The following is a 22539-nucleotide window of genomic DNA, read 5'->3' on the forward strand; positions in this document are numbered from 1 at the left end:
ACCAAAATAAGACTGTGTTTTTAGGACTAAAACCCAGGGAAAGTGCCAACTGGTTAGTTACGAACCTAACCGAGAGGAGTATTCAAAAGCGGCGTGGGAATGTCACAACGCGGCGTGGGAATGTCACAACGCGGCGTGGGAATGTCACAACAGCTGCCATTTTAAAATGCCCAACATCATTTAACTTCAGCAACAAGAAAACGATGTTGTGGATTCAAACAATGAAGCATGTAATTAGGGTGAACAGAAAAGCATATAACAAGTGACAGAGAAGCCCAATGCTACATCCAGAATATGTCAGAAATACACAGTAAAATACTTATATATTCTCTTGAAAAAGTGTCATTTAGTTTAACCCTTTGGCCAAAGCGTTGTAAGCCTGTGAGCCACGACAAGGCAGACGCAGTTTGCAGGTCCTAACACAACCAAATAAAATACTAATATACCTCTATTAGGATTAAAATTCTCATGTGCCTGTTGTGTACATTTGCCACGCTCAGTAGCTCTCCTTTTTGACACTTATATACATATATATTTTGTGCGGGTTCAGGGGTTCCTAAAATGAGATTGCAGGGATTCTGTGTGTTGTTTGTGAACAGAAAAGTATCATCAATTTGTAGAATACGTGTTCATTTTGCACACATAATACTGTAAGTGGAGGGGAGACAGGTGGAGGGGAGGGGAGATGAGTTGAGGAAAGTGGAGTGGATTGGGGAGGAGTGGATTGGGGAGGAGTGGATTGGAGAGGAGTGGATAGGAGTGGATAGGATAGGAGTGGATAGGATAGGAGTGGATAGGAGAGGAGTGGATAGGAGAGGAGTGGATAGGAGAGGAGTGGATAGGAGAGGAGTGGATAGGAGAGGAGTGAAGTGGAGTGGAGAGGAGTGGAGAGGAGTGGAGAGGAGTGGAGTGGAGAGGAGTGGAGTGGAGAGGAGTGGAGAGGAGTGGAGAGGAGTGGATAGGAGAGGAGTGGATAGGATAGGAGAGGAGTGGATAGGAGAGGAGTGGAGTGAAGAGGAGTGAAGAGGAGAGGAGTGGAGAGGAGTGGAGAGGAGTGGAGAGGAGTGGAGAGGAGTGGAGTGGAGAGGAGTGGATTGGAGAGGAGTGGACCTTCTTTAAAGTTGTGGCATGAAACCATCTTCCTTGCAGCTGTCTATACAGTAACATATTACCCAGTAAGTAGACGTCTCTCGTTAGAAAGTGCCGGATTCGGCCTTTTCCGAGAGTAAAATTATTTCTGCCTGATAGAGCTGCTGGCGTGTTCAGTGATAAGACTCTGTGATTAATCTCCCCCTAAGATATATTGGGACCTTCACACAGCTGCTGGAGCACAAAGCTGCCTTGAAACGGCGCCGGCGCCGCCGGTGGTAAACGGGCTTCCCCGCAGAAAAGGTCCCTTTAGAGATCAGAAATATTTCAGAAATGAAAAGGCGTCTGCTCTTAACCACTTCACTGCCAGAGGAGCGTGCAAAAGGGTCGCAATTCTGTATGTTAAAATAGCGTGGGTGGGCTTCCAACGGGACCGCTCCCTAGAGTCACTGTTATGTAGTCTGAAATGGGAACATTTTGCAGAAATATTTGGCTTTTGTTATTTTTTTTTATATTTTTGCCTCTTTCCAAATACTTGTCTTGTTTTGACCGTTGGATAATTGTTAAATGCAGGGGCGGCCAACTCCATTCCTCAAGGGCCACCAACAGGTCAGGTATTCAGGATATACCTGCTTCAGCACGGGTGGCTCAATCTGTCCCTGCTTCAGCGTAGGTGGCTCAGTCTTTGACTGAGCCACTGATTGAGCCACCTGCGCTGAAGCAGGGATATCCTGCAAACCTGACCTGTTGGTGGCCCTTGAGGGCTGGAATTGGTCACCCCATGGTTAGAAAAATAATTGCTATAACCAGTTCCCGCAGTTTCTTCAGCCAAACCAAAAAAAAAAAAAAAAAACTTCCATCTACTGAGGTTCTGGATAAACTGTTATCCTGGTGAAAAGATTGAAGGTAAATCCAGATTAAAGTCATTAAATATTTCAGACCTGCATTTGCCTGTTAAAACCAGCAAATTATTATTTCAAAAACAAGAGCGAAGGAAAAAGCAATTAGTTCTTTTTTTTAATATATATATATATATATATATATATATATATATATATATATATATATATATATATATATACCGCTAGAAGAAGCTTTGGGACGTCACACAGCAAAGATATCCCCATCTGGTGACAGCAGAAGAAACACAAATATTGGAATTTCCTGTATATGAAGGGACTGCTCACAACTAAAGTGTGAATATGTTGGGGAATGAATAAAAAGACATATTTTTCCGAAGTTCGCGGAGACTTCGCAAGTTACGACCAAGCATCAAAATGTCATACAAAATATACAAGCAAGTTAGATTGTTATGGATTAAAAGGTAATCATCCTTTTTTGGATTCTGAGTAAGCATCACCCTTTGGATGACAAACGCTCACCTATTGGGGAACAATCTCACGTATTAGATACGCCACTCAATGTAAGATGTGTTCTATGTTAGAGGCAGGCTCATTCAGAAGAACGAGTTAGCACTCACTGCTGCGAACTTTGCACCGCGTCCATCAATGCAAACGCATTGCATTACTTTCCACTGGGCTTCTTCATTTAAAGGTGAAATCCATGCAATATCCTGGTTTAAAAAAAATATGTATCCGTTCTGTAGTATTAGATAATACTTCATTTTTTTTAAATTCAACTCTTAAAGCCATTTTTAATGAGTTGTAATATACTGAGCACCCTTTGATTTATATAGCAGAATTTAGCCCACCTCCCCAGCAGTGCAAGATCTTTGCAACACTTTCCTGCTTGTGATAATTTGTTGTCAACGTTCCCAGCAGTTTGAGCTGTTAACCGTAACACTAGATAATGTTACCCTTGTAATATCAGGATTCATTGTAGCTGCTGAGCTACACTGACTGAAGGATGGATTGAAACTGAAAGGCGGCCATTTAGTGAACCAAGGGAAGCAGGATCTGTGCTGATCGATCACGGGAGAACCGATCGATTGGCAGCTTAGGTAATTAGTTTTCCTTAAAGGTAATCAAAAGCTGCATATGTAAAAAAATAAATAAAGTGCAGCTTGAACTGCCTCTTAAAGAAACATGGTGCAGTTAATTAACTTTCGTTTGGCCTCAATTTTGTGGCTGGGAGACTTTTGATAAATGAGAATCATTGAAAATGAAGCAAAGATTGTTGAGCTCCGAGAAATCTAATCACAATTTCTGTATGCGCCAAACAACGGCGAAGCCGAGAACTTCCTCTTCCTGTGCGAATAATAAAAAGACTTGAGCCCTCGGAACAATAAGAAACTGAGCCAGAAAGATTTTATTCCACTGCTCGGGTCTTCACCTTTTCCCACCATCCGTACTTATCTTGTTGAGGTTGAAATGGCAAGATGGTTTTCCACATGTTGGCTTAGAGGTTCAATCAAATCAGACTTAGGCTAAGTGACAGCTCTATCTGCCTTGTCAAGATATGAAAGAATCTTCCACTTGGCTCTAAATATTCTCATGTAGAGGAATCTAATCTTATTTCCCAGTGTCAATAGGAGGGGAAGAGGTTCGGATATAACACTGCCTCCTATAACTTCCAGATTAGATACAGCATTTCACAAGTATGGAAGCTGCAGCCTTCCACCAGAGAGACGGACATTCAGCTCTGCTCATTGTCTCCCAATTAGTAAACACAGACACTACATTCTCTCCCCCCTCTCCTTGATTATTTTCTCTCTCTCCAAGTCTAACAAGGATAGATGGAGGAGTTTGTGGCCGCTGATTGACGCGTCCCATGCTGGGGTGGGAAGTTTATAAAACAAACTTTGCATGCCAAAAGCATCGGAAGTTGAAACGTTGGTGGGGAGACACTGTGCACACTTCATTACATATACTCAAAGAGAGCGGTGAAATGTGTGCACGCCATTGTTCGACGTCGTGTATTCCCTTAACCCTCGGAATTTCTAGGACGTTGATGTCCTGCTAATGAATTTTGTCAGCGATAATTATGAGTTCCATAGCGTGTCGATGAAAAGCTGGCATTGTGTTCCGCAGAAAGGCTCCCAAATTGTCCCCAAGTCATTGTGGGCCTTCTGCTTGACCCATTTCCTGGTGCCCACCTTCCTCTGCCATGCTGTTGGCAGCTGAGTGCATAGGGCGTGACCGATGACCCACTTTCTTACTACGTACATAAACCAACATCTCAACATGTAAGCATCGCGGTGTTGTTACGATATATTGGAAATTCATTGTGTGTGTGTGTATATACATATACAGTAGATAGAGACAGTTTGATACTTTACTGGTCACCATATAATGGAAAGTTCACAACCAATAGTCTAAGGCGACGGTCCCTGTGGTCAGGGCTGCACGCTCGCCGGAGCGTCTGGCGGCACGAGCGCCCGTTTCAGCCGCGACCTGTGGTCTGTGGCTGTGCTTGGAGTGGAGAGCAGGAGATCTGATGGGGGGGACGGGGGACGTGAGGGGGGCGCGGCCATGACATCACGTGGCTGGATCGCCCTCATTGGCTGAACCGCCGCCGTGACGTGGCCAATGCTCGGCCGCCGCGCCAAAAGTAAAAAAAATCTTGTCTTTTTGGCCCAGGCGGTCGCGCATCGCGGCTGGAGCGCGCACGCACACCGACTGGGGCCTACCCCATAGATGGTTGTGCCTTGTGCGCAGCGCACACGCCGTGGCCCACGCCGCAGCGGCCACCGAGTACCTGGCCACCAGAACACCATCAAAATACACGTTTAACTAATTAGGAGGACGCGTGACGAGATATTCCCACTCGGTTTTAGAAATGAATATCGTGCTGATTAAATTTCGACCTTAGAAAATATTGGAAAGAACGGTAAATTAAATTAAAAACAAGATATTCCACACCCATCTGCTTGATATACGCCACCACCGAGTCAACTAGAGATAAGTGCGCCAAACAGATTACCTGACATACAAGGTCAATTTCTTTCATTTATATTCAATATTAACCGTTTCTACGCCGAGACGGCTTACAGGTAACCAGCCCTGAAAGGGTTAGTGTAATCTTTCTCCTGGCACGACGTCTTCGCATATTAGTTCTGAATCCAGCCCTGCTCCTATTTTTTAATCAAAACAGTATTCTGAATATGATTCCCAAAGATTATATTTTGCTAGATTTGCGATACATATCTGGCCTGTGTGACAGATTGCAGGCTCTCCTGAGCTGGATGGATAATCTAAAGTCAGTTGACCTTTAATAAAGGAGAATTCGGTGAGTGGGGTGGGGGGGGAGGGGGATATGCCATCCTTAAGAGAGGCACAGCGGGTTACCCTAATATGCTTCTACCCTTAAAGACACACCAAGGCGTTTAAGCATTCTTTAATCATTGCTTGAAAAATAATCTGCAAGGGACGTACAGACATGTGTGCATATTAAATATGAGTAGAATGTACGTTTCATTAATGGAGCTATGGAGAGGGCACAGATGTTGAGGCTGATGGGCACAAGTACACAACCATATAAATTTGAATATATATATATATACACATACACACACACACATATATATATATATATATATATGTTTAGTTGTACTGCTGCGGCCGAGTTTATTTGAGCATTTGCCCGTTCTCGGCCGCAGCAGTAACCTGGCGCGCGCCAGAGGGTGCCGGGCGCGCGCCAAAGCAGCGGAAGAGCGCCCTCCGATCGGGGCTTTCTCTCTCCCGCTGCCGGGTCCGCCGGGTCCCCCGGAACCCCCTGCCGCCGTCCCCCACATCGCGGGACACCAGGGCTCCCTTGGGGAGCCCTGGACGCGCGTGCAGGGGGCGCAGGCACCCGATGACGCGTGACCCACGCCGAGGGAGTGCGGCTAGCATGCCGGGGCATCCCCAGGCTTGCGGAGCTAGCCGCACTCAAATAAAGTGTGCCGGTAGTTATTTTTTTTAGTTATTTATTTATTTATTTAGTTGTGCTACAAACTCTCACATTTCCACACCCACCCACACCATTTATATCCACTCCCACTCCACACACACCTTGTGTAAAGCACTGTATATACTGTGGGCTCTCCATTCATTCTTATTCACACTGATACACATACACACTCTTTCTTCACTTGCTTTCATCTACCTTTTGACACCTCCAGCCATAAAACACATCCACACCGGGGGAAGGACAAGCACAGATAACATTCCAAGAGACACTGTTTTTAAGTAACCTTTTGCTTCATTCATTGTAACATCGCCGGAAGAAGAGATCAGTGTATCTCGAAAGCTCGCACAAATAAAAGCATTTCGTTAGCCACAGAACGGTATCATCTATTTATTTTTTGATTATTGAAGCTCGGCTAACACGGTACTGATACCTCTACATGTATATATATATAACTGAGTTAAGTTATGGTGAGTAAAAAAAGTGACAAAAACCCTCCACAGGAAAGCAAATATGCAAATACAACTGTATGCTCATCTGCATGTCTTAGGCAGGTCTGCAACCCCGCCTTTCCCCATTATCACCCAGCATACAGCACTTCCACTGCAGCAAGGGATTCTGGGAAATGACATGCAAATGAGCACACAGTGTCACTTTTTGCCTCAATAACCATTTTTAACATGGTTCCCTATAGGCTTAAGCTTGCTGCATGGTCACAGCTTTGAGCACAGCCAGGGTTAAGGTGCATACCCAGAAAACCACCCACAGACAGCTGTTTCGACCTTAATGGCTCTCATCAGTGTGGGGTTGATATTAACTGGGTATGCAAAGAGGCTATGGGATAGGCTATACCATAATACTGAGTTAAGTTATGGTGAGTAAAAAAAGTGACAAAAACCCTCCACAGGAAAGCAAATATGCAAATACAACTGTGTGCTCATTTCATGTCATTTCCCAGAATCCCTTGCTGCAGTGGAAGTGCTGTATGCTGGGTGATAATGGGGAAAGGCGGGGTTGCAGACCTGCCTAAGACATGCAGATGAGCATACAGTTGTATTTGTATATATATATTGTGACAAACGGCTTACTCCGGGGCTCCGCCGTCTGTCCGGGACTGTTAGAACACGGTCTTTTAGGGTAGGTTAAATGATGAGACGTCACGTACTGTTCCTTTAAACAGGCTATGCCTGGTTTATTCAGTCCCAGGCACTGAGACTGCCACAGTTTAAACAGAAAACAAAGCCAAACAAAAAGCTGCTCGTCTGAGCGATAACTTAAACTTAGATGTCCCTGACTCAGAGTTGGAAGTGGCTTGTCCACTTCCACCAACAAAATAAGTACCTTTGCAGTCTTTAGACAAACTAACAGAATGAATGAAGCGATTTGGGAAAGAGGCTTTCTCACCCCTCTGCAGTTCAGCAGCCTTCCAGGCTCTTGGGCGGGGGGCCAGAGGAAACAGGAAACAGGTCTTATATACCTGAACTCTAATCAGCATGACAGGTGACAGAAAACAGGCAGCAGACAAACTGTGGAATGGAGTGCTTGTACCACGAGGCTGCCCTGTTCAGCTTAGACAGGACAGAAACTGTTCAGTATCCTGGGAGCCCTGTATATGGAGTTTATTACCAACCCCTGGTTTCTGTCACATATCCTCCCCCCCAGCTCAGACCTCGAGGGGTGAGCGACCATGGATATTAGGGAGTGCATCCTTGACAACCCGTCGGCATTGCCATGTTTGTGCCCCGACCTGTGTTCCACAGAAAATTTAAAGGGCTGTAGGCTTAGGAACCACCTGGTCACCCTAGCGTTCTTCTCCCTATTTTGACACATCCAGGTAAGGGGTGCATGATCTGTGACCAATCGGAACTTTCTCCCCAACAGATAATACTTGAGTGTCTCTACAGCCCACTTTATTGCGAGACACTCTTTCTCGACTATGGAGTAATTTTTCTCCTGGGGATTTAGTTTCCTACTTAAATAAAGGATGGGGTGCTCCTCCCCTTGAGACTCCTGGGAGAGTACCGCCCCCAGCCCTACCTCAGATGCGTCGGTTTGGACTACGAACTCTTTGGAGAAGTCAGGTGTGACCAACACTGGTTGGGCACAGAGAGCTTCTTTCAGGCTTCTAAAGGCCTGTTCGGCTTCGGGGGACCACTTTACCATTAGCGGTCCTCTTGCTTTTGTGAGGTCGGTTAGTGGGGTTGCCTTAGTTGCAAAATTGGGAATAAACCTCCTATAGTAGCCAATTAACCCCAAAAAGGTCCTTACTTGTTTTTTTGTGACTGGCCTTGGCCAATTTTGTATCGCCTCTACTTTGAGTGTTTGTGGTTTAAGTAACCCTCTACCAATAGAATACCCCAGATACTTGGCCTCCTCCAGACCAATAGTGCATTTAGCGGGGTTAGCAGTTAGTCCAGCAGACCGAACTGCGTCGAGCACAGCTTGGACCTTTGGAAGGTGGGACTGCCAATCTTCACTATGGATTACCACATCATCCAGGTAGGCGGCAGCGTACCGAACATGTGGTTTTAAAATTTTATCCATCATTCTTTGGAATGTGGCGGGAGCTCCATGTAAGCCAAAAGGCAGCACCTTATATTGAAAGAGGCCGTCTGGGGTTGAGAAGGCTGTTTTTTCTTTTGCCCTTTCTGTGAGGGGAACCTGCCAGTACCCTTTTGTTAGGTCTAGGGTTGTGAGATATCGGGCTTTGCCCAGTCTCTCTACAAGTTCATCCACCCTGGGCATAGGATAAGTATCAAATTTTGACACCGCGTTTAGTTTCCGGTAGTCATTACAAAACCTTGTTGTACCGTCTGGCTTTGGGACTAAAACTATAGGGCTGTTCCACCCACTTTGGGATTCCTCAATTACGCCTAGTTTTAGCATTTTTTTAACCTCTAAACTTATAGCCTCTCTCTTGGCCTCTGGGATTCGGTACGGTTTAAGGTTAACTCGGACCCCCGGTTCAGAGACTATGTCATGTTTAATTACGTTAGTTTTACCTGGCTGTGTAGAGAAGATTTCTTTGTTCCTTCTCACTAAACTCTGGACCTCTCGTTTCTGATGCACGGACAGTGTTTCAGCTATGCTAACCTCTGGGTCAGTTTCTTGATTCTCTGACGGACCTGGGGGTACTAGGGTTAACAAGACCTCTCTATCTTTCCAGGGCTTGAGTAGGTTTATATGGTAAATTTGCTCAGGTTTCCTCCTACCTGGCTGCCTTACCCTATAATTTACTTCTCCCACTCTTTCCAAGACCTCATATGGCCCATGCCATTTAGCAAGGAATTTACTCTCCACGGTGGGAACCAGAACTAGTACCCTATCACCTGGAAAAAAAATTCTGACCCTAGCACCCTTATTATACGTATTCCTTTGTGCTTCTTGAGCTTTCTCCATGTGTTCCCTCACTATGGGTAGGACTGCAGCAATGCGGTCCTGCATTTGGGCAACATGCTCTATTACACTTCTGTAAGGGGTAACCTCGTGTTCCCAAGTTTCTTTGGCTATATCCAGTAAGCCCCTTGGATGTCGGCCATACAATAGTTCAAACGGGGAGAAGCCTGTGGATGACTGGGGAACTTCCCTAATGGCAAATAACAGGTATGGTAACAAACAGTCCCAGTTTTTCCCATCCTTATCGACCGCCCGGCGTAACATGCTCTTTAAGGTTTTATTGAACCTTTCCACTAAACCATCTGTTTGTGGATGATAGACTGAGGTTCTGAGATGCTTGATTTTTAGGAGTTTACATAGCTCTTTTGTTACTTGGGACATAAATGGTGTTCCCTGGTCAGATAAGATCTCTTTAGGAATTCCGACCCGGGAAAACAGAAGTACTAACTCTTTTGCTATGTTTTTAGCAGAGGTGCTACGTAGGGGAACTGCCTCCGGATATCGGGTAGCATAATCTAATATTACCAATATATGCTGATGTCCCCTAGCAGACTTTATTAGGGGTCCTACTAGATCCATAGCAATCCGGTCAAATGGTACCTCTATTATGGGAAGGGGTACCAATGGGCTGCGGTATGCTTTGAACGGGGCGGTGATCTGACATTCTGGGCATGAGGAACAATAGTTTGTAATTTCTGCCAGAACCCCAGGCCAATAAAAGCTTCGGAGAACCTTTTCTTTTGTCTTTTCCACCCCTAGGTGTCCCCCCAATGGATGACTATGTGCGAGGTGTAATACTACGTTACGGAATGTCCGTGGTACCAACAATTGTTTAGTTGTAACTGATTTTCTTTTATCAACCCGATATACTAGGTCATTCTCTACCTCGAAGTAGGGGTAAGCAAGTGACCTATCTGGTTGGCCATGAGTACTATTCTGGTCCCGTATATTTCCCCTTGCTACCGCTAATGTGGGGTCCTCCCACTGGGCCTTCTTAAAACTCCCAGGACTGACCTCTAGGTCAGCGAGGGTCTTATCCTGTACTGGGGTGGTAAGTGCCTGATCAACATCTTGATTTGGGGTATTCCCTACCAAAGTAGTGATGGGGAAGGGAATTTCACAGCACTCCTCATTTTCCCCTTTCTTATTTGGGCCCTCGTCAACCTCCATTTCTGAAAAAGGGAAAGGATTTGTTTCTTCTAACACTTCGTTATGGTCTGCTATTGAACTCTGGGCGCTATTCTGAGCTGGGGACCACATTTTTAGAAAATGGGGAAAGTCGGTCCCTATTAACACATCATGTGCCAGTTTGGGTACAACACCCACCTTGAAATCTAAAGAACCAAATTCTGTTTCAAAAAAAACATCAACAGTGGAATATTCATGATTATCCCCATGTATACAACAAATTGCCACTCTTTGTGAACTGTTTACCTGTTTCTTCTTAATGGGCAATAGGTATTCGGACACTAGTGTGACCATACTCCCAGAGTCAAGAAGTGCCCGAACCCTCTTACCATTAACCTTTACAAATGCCCACAGATGGTTATTCAAGGGGTCCTCTGGGCTAGGGCCCATACATTGGGACAACAGCGAATAAGGTTCCACGCTGTTGCATTGCATGGGCTCATCATTTAGTGGGCAGATTTTTGCTGTGTGGCCCCTCTCATGACAATTTACACATTTAGGTACATAGTCTGTGTCCCACTTAGAGCCTTTTCCCGGCTCCCCATGTTGGCTATTGCCCTTAGTGTGCGAACCACTGTTGCTGGTGCTGCGTGAAGGTGGTCGCCGCTCTTCAGCTCCCCTTAACCCCGGTACCCTTTTACCGTCTCTGGAAGAGTCCTGGAACCTCGGGTAGTGGGGTTGCTCCACGACTGTGGGTTGCGGGTGCTCTCCTGCTGCATTGTACCTTTCTACGAGGGCCACAAGCTCATCCGCATTGTGGGGGTCACTCCGACTGACCCAATGGCGTAAGGCAGAGGGAAGTTTCCTCAAGAACTGGTCCATAACCAACCGTTCCACGATGTGGCTTGCTGAGTTGATCTCGGGTTGTAGCCACTTCCGGGCGAGGTGGATGAGGTCATACATCTGGCTTCGGGTGGCTTTATCCATCGTGAAGGACCATGCGTGAAACCTTTGGGCGCGAACAGCCGTGGTTACGCCGAGGCGGGCGAGGATCTCGAACTTCAATTTTGCATAGACGTTAGCTTCGGCTGGCTCTAGATCAAAGTAAGCCTTCTGGGGTTCGCCGCTTAGGAAGGGTGCGATTAGACCAGCCCACTCAGCTTCTGGCCATCCCTCTCTCTGTGCCGTGCGTTCAAACGTGAGAAGATAGGCTTCCACATCATCCGAGGGTCCCATCTTCTGAAGGTAGTGGCTTGCCCTGGTCATTTTCGGAACTGGGGCTGCCGCTGCCAGTGGAAGGTTACTGATAGTCTCCCTCAGGATCTCGAGTTCCTGCTGTAAGCCCTGAGCGAGCCGCTGTTGCTCCTCTTTCAGCAAGCGGTTTGTCTCTTGCTGGTTTGCATTCGCCTGTTGCAGGGCTTCATTCGCGTCTCTCTGGACAGCGACATTGCGTACCAGCGCACTCACCACGTCTTCCATCTTGTTTGGAGAGAGAGAAAAAAAACCTTTTTTTTTTTTTTTTTTTTTAAAGTTCTTTAACCCCCAGACCTTTTAGTGTTCTGCCCGCATTCTCCACCATATGTGACAAACGGCTTACTCCGGGGCTCCGCCGTCTGTCCGGGACTGTTAGAACACGGTCTTTTAGGGTAGGTTAAATGATGAGACGTCACGTACTGTTCCTTTAAACAGGCTATGCCTGGTTTATTCAGTCCCAGGCACTGAGACTGCCACAGTTTAAACAGAAAACAAAGCCAAACAAAAAGCTGCTCGTCTGAGCGATAACTTAAACTTAGATGTCCCTGACTCAGAGTTGGAAGTGGCTTGTCCACTTCCACCAACAAAATAAGTACCTTTGCAGTCTTTAGACAAACTAACAGAATGAATGAAGCGATTTGGGAAAGAGGCTTTCTCACCCCTCTGCAGTTCAGCAGCCTTCCAGGCTCTTGGGCGGGGGGCCAGAGGAAACAGGAAACAGGTCTTATATACCTGAACTCTAATCAGCATGACAGGTGACAGAAAACAGGCAGCAGACAAACTGTGGAATGGAGTGCCTGTACCACGAGGCTGCCCTGTTCAGCTTAGACAGGACAGAAACTGTTCAGTATCCTGGGAGCCCTGTATATGGAGTTTATTACCAACCCCTGGTTTCTGTCACAATATATATATATATATATATATATATATATATATATATATATATATATATATATATATAGTGCAGAATAAATGAGTTCTTCAGTATTAGGTGATACCTTTTTTATTGGACTAACAATTTATGTCATAGGACAAGCTTTCGAGAGTTCTCCTCTCTATCGCAACTGGACTAATACGGCTATTTTCTGCTTTATATATATATATATATATATATATATATATATATATATATATATATATGCAAATATAACTGTATGCTCATCTGCATGTCTTAGGCAGGTCTGCAACCCCGCCTTTCCCCATTATCACCCAGCATACAGCACTTCCACTGCAGCAAGGGATTCTGGGAAATGACATGCAAATGAGCACACAGTGTCACTTTTTGCCTCAATAACCATTTTTAACATGGTTCCCTATAGGCCTAAGCTTGCTGCATGGTCACAGCTTTGAGCACAGCCAGGGTTAAGGTGCATACCCAGAAAACCACCCACAGACAGCTGTTTCAACCTTGATGGGTCTCATCAGTGTGGGGTTGATTTTACTGGGAATGCAAGAGAGGCTATGGGATAGGCTAAACCATAATACTGAGCCAAGTTATGGTGAGTAAAAATATATATATATACACACACACACACACTAGAATAGATTGCACAGAATTTCTTTATTTGTGCCTTAGAGGTTACAAATTACATTGTTGGGACACAAATTCAATACTTTTTTTCATACTGTCCATGGAGATGTGTTTTATTTAGTATGTGATTAATAATATTATGTGTTCGGAATGTGCAAAAAAAGAGAGAGAAAAAGGGCAGAAAAAAACCTTAGAAAATGGACTAGTGTCTGTAATATATTTGGGAGACGCATCTTCCCGCAGACATCATCGTGCCTGTCACTGCACTGCGCTGTGTTACCGCTGGCGCGTTGTTTAACCGTAGTGCTATTGAAAATGATGATTAAGAATAATTATTTAACACGTTATTGTGTGTTAACTCACATTAACATATATATTTTTAGATTTTTAATAATAATATACATTTTGCAGGCAGACCACGTGTAAACCACTTCCAAAACCATAACGATTTTCAATACCTTCCCTGGTTTTATCACAGGGAGGAAAAAGGGGATATGGATTAAAATGCCTCCATATCCATATAAAAAGCAAGCTCATTGATTTATTTTATAGTCACTCAGAGCCAAATGTACTTTCAGGAGGAGAATGTCTATGGAAATTCATAGGAGGCTTTGGTCGATTCACATTATTTGCATAACATCTTTTTGGGAAGGTGTCATGTGCTCACAAATCTATGACACACCCAGTGCGAGTCCCATGTCTGTGACACACCTCGATCGAGTCCCATGTCTGTGACACACCCAGGGAGTCTCATGTCTGTGACACACCCAGAGCGAGTCCCATGTCTGTGACACACCTAGATCGAGTCCCAAGTCTGTGACACACCCAGTGCGAGTCCCAAGTCTGTGACACACCCAGTGCGAGTCTCAAGTCTGTGACACACCCAGTGCGAGTCCCAAGTCTGTGACACACCCAGTGCGAGTCCCAAGTCTGTGACACACCCAGTGCGAGTCCCAAGTCTGTGACACACCCAGTGTGAGTCCCAAGTCTGTGACACACCCAGTGTGAGTCCCAAGTCTGTGACACACCCAGTGTGAGTCCCAAGTCTGTGACACACCCAGTGTGAGTCCCAAGTCTGTGACACACCCAGTGTGACTCCCACTACTGTGACACACCCAGTGTGGGTCCCATGTCTATGACACACCCAGTGTGGGTCCCATGTCTGTGACACACGCAGTGTTAGTCCCAAATCTGTGACACACCCAGTGCGAGTCCCAAGTCTGTGACACACCCAGTGCGAGTCCCAAGTCTGTGACACACCCAGTGTGAGTCCCAAGTCTGTGACACACCCAGTGTGAGTCCCAAGTCTGTGACACACCCAGTGTGAGTCCCAAGTCTGTGACACACCCAGTGTGAGTCCCAAGTCTGTGACACACCCAGTGTGGGTCCCATGTCTGTGACACACCCAGTGTGGGTCCCATGTCTGTGACACACACGCAGTGTGAGTCCCAAGTATGTGACACACCCAGTGTGAGTCCCAAGTCTGTGACACACCCAGTGTGAGTCCCAAGTCTGTGACACACCCAGTGTGAGTCCCAAGTCTGTGACACACCCAGTGTGAGTCCCAAGACGGTGACACACCCAGTGTGAGTCCCAAGTCTGTGACACACCCAGTGTGGGTCCCATGTCTGTGACACACCCAGTGTGGGTCCCATGTCTGTGACACACGCAGTGTGAGTCCCAAGTATGTGACACACCCTGTGTGAGTTCCAAGTCTGTGTCACACCCAGTGTGAGTCCCACTACTGTGACACACTCAGTGTGACTCCCACTACTGTGACACACCCAGTGTGGGTCCCATGTCTGTGACACACCCAGTGTGGGTCCCATGTCTGTGACACACGCAGTGTTAGTCCCAAATCTGTGACACACCCTGTGTGAGTCCAAAGTCTGTGACACACCCAGTGCGAGTTCCAAGTCTGTGACACACCCAGTGCGAGTCCCAAGTCTGTGACACACCCAGTGTGAGTCCCAAGTCTGTTACCCACCCATTACGAGTCCCAAATCTTTGACACACCCAGTGTGAGTCCAAAGTCTGTGACACACCCAGTGCGAGTCCCATGTCTGTGACACACCCAGTGTAGGTCTCAAGTCTGTGACACACCCAGTGTGGGTGCCAAGTCTGTGACACACCCAGTGTGGGTGCCAAGTCTGTGACACACCCTGTTTGACTCCCAAGTCTGTGACACACTCAGTGTGGGTCCCAAGTCTGTGACACACCCAGTGTCGGTGCCAAGTCTGTGACACATCCAGTGTGGGTGCCAAGTCTGTGACACACCCAGTGTGGGTGCCAAGTCTGTGACACACCCTGTTTGACTCCCAAGTCTGTGACACACCCAGTGTGGGTCCCAAGTCTGTGACACACCCAGTGTGGGTCCCAAGTCTGTGACACACCCAGTATATAAATTAATGAAACAATTAACGGATGAGCAAAAGGTTTAATCGTGTAAATCACTAGTCTCCAAATTGTTCAGGAACAAAGGAATATTCTTGAATCCTTGTAATATTTTAAATATTATGTTGCACTTAATGCCCTTTATTTACAGTATATTGGATCATAGGGATCATTTTGATTAGAGATCACCTCTGGTTTAAGCTAACTCCAGTCCTCAATGAATTGAGCCACATGTGCTGAAGCAGTGATACCCTTAAAACCTGACCTGTTGGTGGCCCTTGAGGACGGGAGTTGGCCAGTCCTGATTTTAGCACTTAAATTTTTATTAATATATTCAAAATAGAATCATTTTTGGTGAATATATATGGCTCTGAATTATATCTGTTTATATCTGTTTATATATATATATAATACAAATAAAGAGGAAAGAAATCAGGGCAGAGTTAATTCTGGTGGATAGAGGATAGAGAATAGAGCGAACGAGAAAAGCACAAGTTAACTCACAAGAAGCCTGGGAATGGGCCTTAATGCTCTTTATTACACGTACTAATCCGGCAAATCCGACTTGAAATAATGTTTATCTTTTCACTGCTTAATTTCCCTGCCGCTGAGATCCAGCCCTGCGCTGATTCGCGCAATCTCTCCGCCTTCTGGAAGAAGTCACATTTAATACCCGTGTCTCGGTTTCTCCGGAAAGCTGCCGTTGACCCCCTTTTGCAATGCTGGGGGGGGTGGGGGGGGGGGGGGGGGGGTGCGTCTTGGCCGGGAAGGGGTTAACTGATTTATTCGGCGCCGATTTTATTTCACTTCCGCGGTGACCGCGGCTTTTTGATTCTGTAGCTAATATCCGTCGAGGTTTAAGTCCCAGTTGATCTATGAGTTTACTCTTAAAAAGCCCCAGCGATGGACAGCGAGAGCATTCAAAGAAACTCAGTAAGGCTCTTACGGACAGACGAAGCATTACTGCTGATTAGATTGTGTTTCCGTGAATAATAATAATAATATTATTATCATTTTTTTTAGTGTTGGCTTAAAGGTTTTTGCACACGTCCGCAGGATGTCGGCTGTTCGCGTTTATTTTGGGAGAGGGTTTTTATAGCACAGTTTAAATAATATGGTCGGAAGAAAGGCTGTGTTATACGCTGTAAAGAAAGAGGCGTTTTTCCAGTAAAATTGGTATTTTACGTGTGCATTTTTGTTAGCAGCAGTTGAAATAGATGTGCAGGTATGTGGAGCAGTTGCAAGGAAGATATTGAGCTTTAATGTAGTTTGGTAGGAGTTATAGGGAGCGGTTATATGGGGTAATAGGAGGAGTTGCAGGGAGCAGTTATATGGGGTAATAGGAGGGGTTATATGGGGTAATAGGAGGAGTTATAGGGACCAGTTATATGGAGTAATAGGATGCGTTATAGGGAGCGGTTATATGGGGTAATACGATGCGTTATAGGGAGCAGTTATATGGAGTAATGGGAGGAGTTATAGGGAGCGATTATATGAGGTAATAGGAGGAGTTGCAGGGAGCAGTTATATGGGGTAATAGGAGGACTTATAGGGAGGAGTTATATGTGTAATAGGAGGGATTATATGGAGTAATAGGATGAGTTATAGGGAGCGATTATATGGAGTAATAGGAGGAGTTATAGGGAGCGATTATATGGAGTAATAGGAGGAGTTATAGGGAGTGATTATATGGAGTAATAGGAGATAGGAATTAGTTACGAGTGGTTATATAAAGGGAAGAAAGCTTCACAGGTTAGAAAGTGTGTGCCTCATAAACACAATGGGATTGCAAGCTTTTCAGAACAATCTTGGTGTCTCTCTCCCTGTGTGTTTCCCTTACTTTCTCCCTGTGTGTTTCCCTTACTTTCTCCCTGTGTGTTTCCCTTACTTTCTCCCTGTGTGTTTCCCTTACTTTCTCCCTGTGTGTTTCCCTTACTTTCTCCCTGTGTGTTTCCCTTACTTTCTCCCTGTGTGTTTCCCTTACTTTCTCCCTGTGTGTTTCCCTTACTTTCTCCCTGTGTGTTTCCCTTACTTTCTCCCTGTGTGTTTCCCTTACTTTCTCCCTCTCCCTCGCTGCTCCGGAGCAGCAGATATACCCGTAACCCGCTCATAGCTACGCCGGCTCTTTTGAACTTTTTGCCTATAGTAACTGTACAGATATGGACTTAATAACCGCAATATCTTTTCCAGATGAATTCGCGCAGAATTCCCGAAATTGAGCACATATTGTGATGGACGACCCTTCCTGACCTCGCTCAGCCTGGAAATAGCCAGTATTAGGTGGATCCTTCGATGGCCTCTTAATTAATACAGTTATTAATTGAAAATATTGCCACTGACTCTGAACAAAAGTGTCTTTCTCCCCCTCTTTCTGCCTTTGTTTGTTCGCCTACAAAGAATGTGTTCCGTGGCACATTTAATTACAGGGAAATAATGCAGGGATGTCGTCCCTTTTGTTTGAGGTCTTGTAAAGTGTTACACTATCCTTTTCACTAAATGATGGTGACCTCGTAGTAACAAAGAACTATTCTGATGCTGATGTCCAGTTATTAACTGGATCAAAGAGGACAGAATGAGGTTCTGAAAAGAGCCTCCACCGTAAACAGAGTGGCTAAGCACATGCACACACTGTGTGAATGTCCCATATGTGTCCCAAACATGTCCCACACATTTCCCATACACATGTCCCCCAAGACAGGTCCATTGGCTATTCAGTGTTTTCCTGTGTTGACAGGGAAGTGAAGAATCTGATCACGAGCGTGGAAAAACACTGCCCGTATAACTGGGCCGTGATCAGCTTCCTGAGTTCTGTGTGAGCGGAAAGCAACAGAAAACACAGCTATGGGAAACGGTGGATAAGGCGTTACATGGCTAAGGGGTAAAGTCACTGCCAGTGACGCCGCGGGGGGACTTCGTTGGACTATCTCCATGTGATCTTAAGTCATTTTATGTCCATGTGCTTCAGACATTGAAAATGAGGTTGTAAGCTCATGTGCCAAGAAATTATATGTACAGCGCAGTGTATATTGCAGTGCAGTTAGTACTGGAGCATTAAAGAGGCAATCCGTGCATTATCGTACGTGTGTTTTTTTTTTTATAAATCAGTTATGTAATATTAGATAATACTTAATACAATATTTTTTTATTATTCATCTGTTAATGCCATTTTTAATTAGTTTTAATATACTGAGTGTCCTTTGATTTCTATAGCAGGTTTTATCCCACCAACTGCAAACTGTAACAATAGATAATGTTACCTGAGTAATATAAGAATACATTGTAGCTGCTGAGTTACTGACTAAAGGATGGATTGAAACTGAAAGGCGGCCATTTAGTGAACCCAGGGAAGGAAGATCTTTGCTGATGGATCACGGGAGAAAGAATCGATCGTCAGCTTTAAGTGCCGCTTGGATTGCCTCCGATTTGTCAGCGGACGTGAAAGTGTGTGTCTCTTGTCTTTACCTATTTCCTCCCAAAGCCTCAGCCCAGTGTGTTTCACCTGGGGTCCCTTTGAACAGATATGGATGAACACCGTGCCCTGACTTCCACGGACGGTGAGAACAATCTGTTCTCTTTGCTGCTCTTTGCACTCCACAACCTCCTGGGGGCGTCTCGACTTGGAGATCTCCGAAAACAGAAAGAATACACAGAGATCAGTATACAGGGAAGTATTAGAAATATGTCAAAAGTATCTGAACACTTCCAATTAAGATTGTAAGCAGGAAAAATCTGGCGCTCGGTTGTTTATTCATCCTTGTAAGTGTTCATATACTTTTTATATATTTGTAATACTTACCTTTATAGTGATCTTTGGTGTGTTCTGTGTATTCTTTCTGTTTTGGGGGTTCTTATAAACCCCTGGGTTTTGTGGCAATCTATAAAAATTTCCCTGCAATTTTCAGGTCATTTAAAAATTGTACCAAATACAGAAGAATTTACAATGCATCTGATCTCAGACGCGCTATTAGAGAGGGTTGGGGTTCCTTCCAATGCATCTGATCTCAGACGCGCTATTAGAGAGGGTTGGGGTTCCTTACACTGCATCTGATCTCACACGCACTATTAGAGAGGGTTGGGGTTCCTCAGAATGTCACAATATAATTATAGGATTTCTTAACCAAAAAAAAGGTGGAAAACCACGGCTTAGCCATTTACATTATAAAACAGCTGTTAAGAAAGTGCAAAGTCTCAATCCCATTTAAAGACAGTTGTTGTTAAGACTCTTCTTGACACTGCACTGCTATCTGACTGCATTACATTTCCAAGCCTTAAAGCACGTTTAGTTTCTTTTTGGTAACAAGAAACGCCGCATTTCTCCAACGTAACCAGGCACTCACAAAATGCAACAATTTTCCTTTTATTTGTAGATTGAAAAATAAATTTCCAGCCATGTTTTATTTTACAGAGAGGGAACGAAGGACGCAGGGAAAGTGCAGAAATCAGTTCAACCAGGAAACATAACACAGTGTTTCTTTTTTTTGTACAAATGTGTCTCACAATATAAAGAAAGCCTAAAAGAAAACCCCCCAAAATGCAACGGGTAACAAAGTAACATTTATCTTTGGGTAACACACAGGGGGGTTGAGATGTCATTCGGAGGTGGCGGAGTTTAATATAAATTCTATTACTCCTTAGGGTTTTCTCGCAGGGAAATAGTGAAGATTCATAACAATTTTAAATTGATCTTAAAGCAGCAGTTCAGCCCATTTTGCCTACTGGTTATATTTACAGAATTCGGGGGTCCCATCGGAGCTGAACCTCGCTGTTTTCGACTCCGGGTCACCTGCTGGGTTCCCGAGATACTAACCGATGAAGTTGGCCGACTATCTGGATTTTTCAAAGGTGGCGCCCGCCGTATTTGGGTGGCCATTTTTATTTCCCCCGGACCGGAGCTAAGACAGCGGCGACTACAACCCGCAAGTGTCTCAGGCACGGGCGCGGTCCACGGAGCGCAAAGAAGTCGTGCAATTCAGCCAGGGGGTACAGAATAACCCCCGTCTCCTCCCACGCTTCAAATGATCCATGTCTCTTTTTGTAGCCTTGCTTGGGCATAACCATTTCACTCAAGAAAACAAGGGGGAGCAAGGGTTAAACAGAACTGTGCAGTTTCAGATACATCATGGGTTGGAAAAGCCAGGAGCAAGGGGGGGGGGGGGATATATAAATATATATCAACAATACTTACACGGCCTAGTGTAAGTACAATTGCACCGAGAGGTATCTGTCATGATCCAGAACTCTCACCCCGGTCCGTACAGCAAAGGGGCCGGATCACTGGTAAGTAGGGCAAGGGAACCGTCTCTCTGTCCCTCTATCCCGCGTCCCCCACGTGGAGAATTCAAACAGATGGTGAGGCAAGTGAATTAGTGAAATGATCGCCAAATTTATTCAGTGGTTGAGAATTCTAAAGGCAAGACATTCACATAGCAACAAAGTCCTGGTCAGCGCTCGTAGTGCGGGCGCGAGCCCTGCAGCTGCAGTCCCTGCTGCCGCGTCCGGAAAGCAGGGAAATAGGACGTCAGGCAGCTTGGATCTGCGACCGCTACGGAGGCTCTCCTAGGACAAGAATGGGTGGCCAGCTGGGAGCGACGCGTTTCGCCGAGACTTCGGCTTCATCAGGCTCAGAAATCTGTTTGAATACTCCACGTGGGAGACGCGGGATAGAGGGACAGAGAGAGGGTTCCCTTGCCCTACCTACCAGTGATCCGGCCCCTTTGCTGTACGGACCGGGGTAGGAGTTCTGGATCGTGACAGATACCTCTTGATGCAATTGTACTTACACTAGGCCGTGTAAGTATTGTTGATATATATTTATATATTCCCCCCCCCCCTTTCTCCTGGCTTTTCCAACCCATGAGGTTTGATTTATCTGAAGACTGCACAGTTCTGTTTAACCCTTGCTCCCCCTTGTTTTCTTGCTTGTCTCCCCTGTCCAGGGTTTTTGGATAACCCCTAGGGGGTTGTAGCAGAAGGGTTCATCTACCTAGGTTTTATAACAAATTGCCTAGCGGTATTCGCCGCCATCTAGTGGTAATATTTAATCTTTTTTCTTTGGGTTTTCACTTGTGGAGGTTAGCGCCGAGGTTTTTTTTGTTGCTTTAAATTATAACCATTTCACTGCCAGAGCCCAGCATTATTGTATTAAGGGTTAAGGCAGGGGTTCTCAACTCCAGTCCTCAAGACCCCCCCAACAGGTCAGGTTCTAAGGATATCCCGGCTTCAGCACAGGTGGCTCAGTGAAAGATTGAGCCATCTGTGCTGAAGCAGGGACTGATTGAGCCACCTGTGCTGAAGCAGGGACTGATTGATCCACCTGTGCTGATGCAGGACCTGATTGAGCCACCTGCGCTGAAGCCGGGACTGATTGACCCACCTGTGCTGAAGCAGTGACTGAGCCACGTGTGCCAAAGCAGGGACTGATTGAGCCACGTGTGCTGAAGCTGGGACTGATTGAGCCACTTGTGCTGAAGTAGGAACTGATTGAGCCACGTGTGCTGAACCTGGGATATCGGGAAAACCTGACCGGGGGGGAGGTGGGGACTGGAGTGGAGAAACACTGGGAGAAGGGGGGTATGCGCGTTGATGGCAGGGAGAGTAGGAGAAAGGTTCCTCTCTTTCGCAGGCATAGTAAGAGTGCCACGAGCGGTCAGTTCCCCGCCTGCGTCTGGAAGAGTTTATTGCTGAAAAGCACATTTCGGATTCTCCAAAATGTCGCAGAAATTAGCCAGCCTGGTAAGAAAGGGAAAGAGAGGACATTGTGTAACGCTTTCTGTGCCGCGCGTTATTCATCTGTGTATTGCTGTGCAGGGGGTTTATATTGCTGGCCTTTGTGGTGGAGAAGGGGTCTTATTAGTACTTAAACTATTACTATGCATGGTGGGATTTATCACTAGTTGGTA

General features: G+C 45.6%; 1 protein-coding gene across 8 annotated transcripts in view; it reads right to left on the bottom strand.

The window, feature by feature from the left end:
- Positions 1 to 21512: 21512 nt before the first annotated feature.
- The window catches only part of IRX6 (iroquois homeobox 6), a 33385-nt gene continuing 32358 nt past the window's right edge, over positions 21513 to 22539 (bottom strand). For all 8 annotated transcript variants that reach the window (XM_075576974.1, XM_075576970.1, XM_075576976.1 and 5 more), the window contains one exon: positions 21513 to 22369. In XM_075576974.1, coding sequence (XP_075433089.1) covers positions 22315 to 22369 — 55 coding nt within the window. In that variant the 3' untranslated portion in view covers positions 21513 to 22314. The remainder of the gene's footprint in view (positions 22370 to 22539) is intronic.

The sequence above is a fragment of the Ascaphus truei genome, chromosome 19, assembly GCF_040206685.1.
Source record: "Ascaphus truei isolate aAscTru1 chromosome 19, aAscTru1.hap1, whole genome shotgun sequence".
Taxonomy (NCBI): Eukaryota; Metazoa; Chordata; class Amphibia; order Anura; family Ascaphidae; genus Ascaphus; species Ascaphus truei.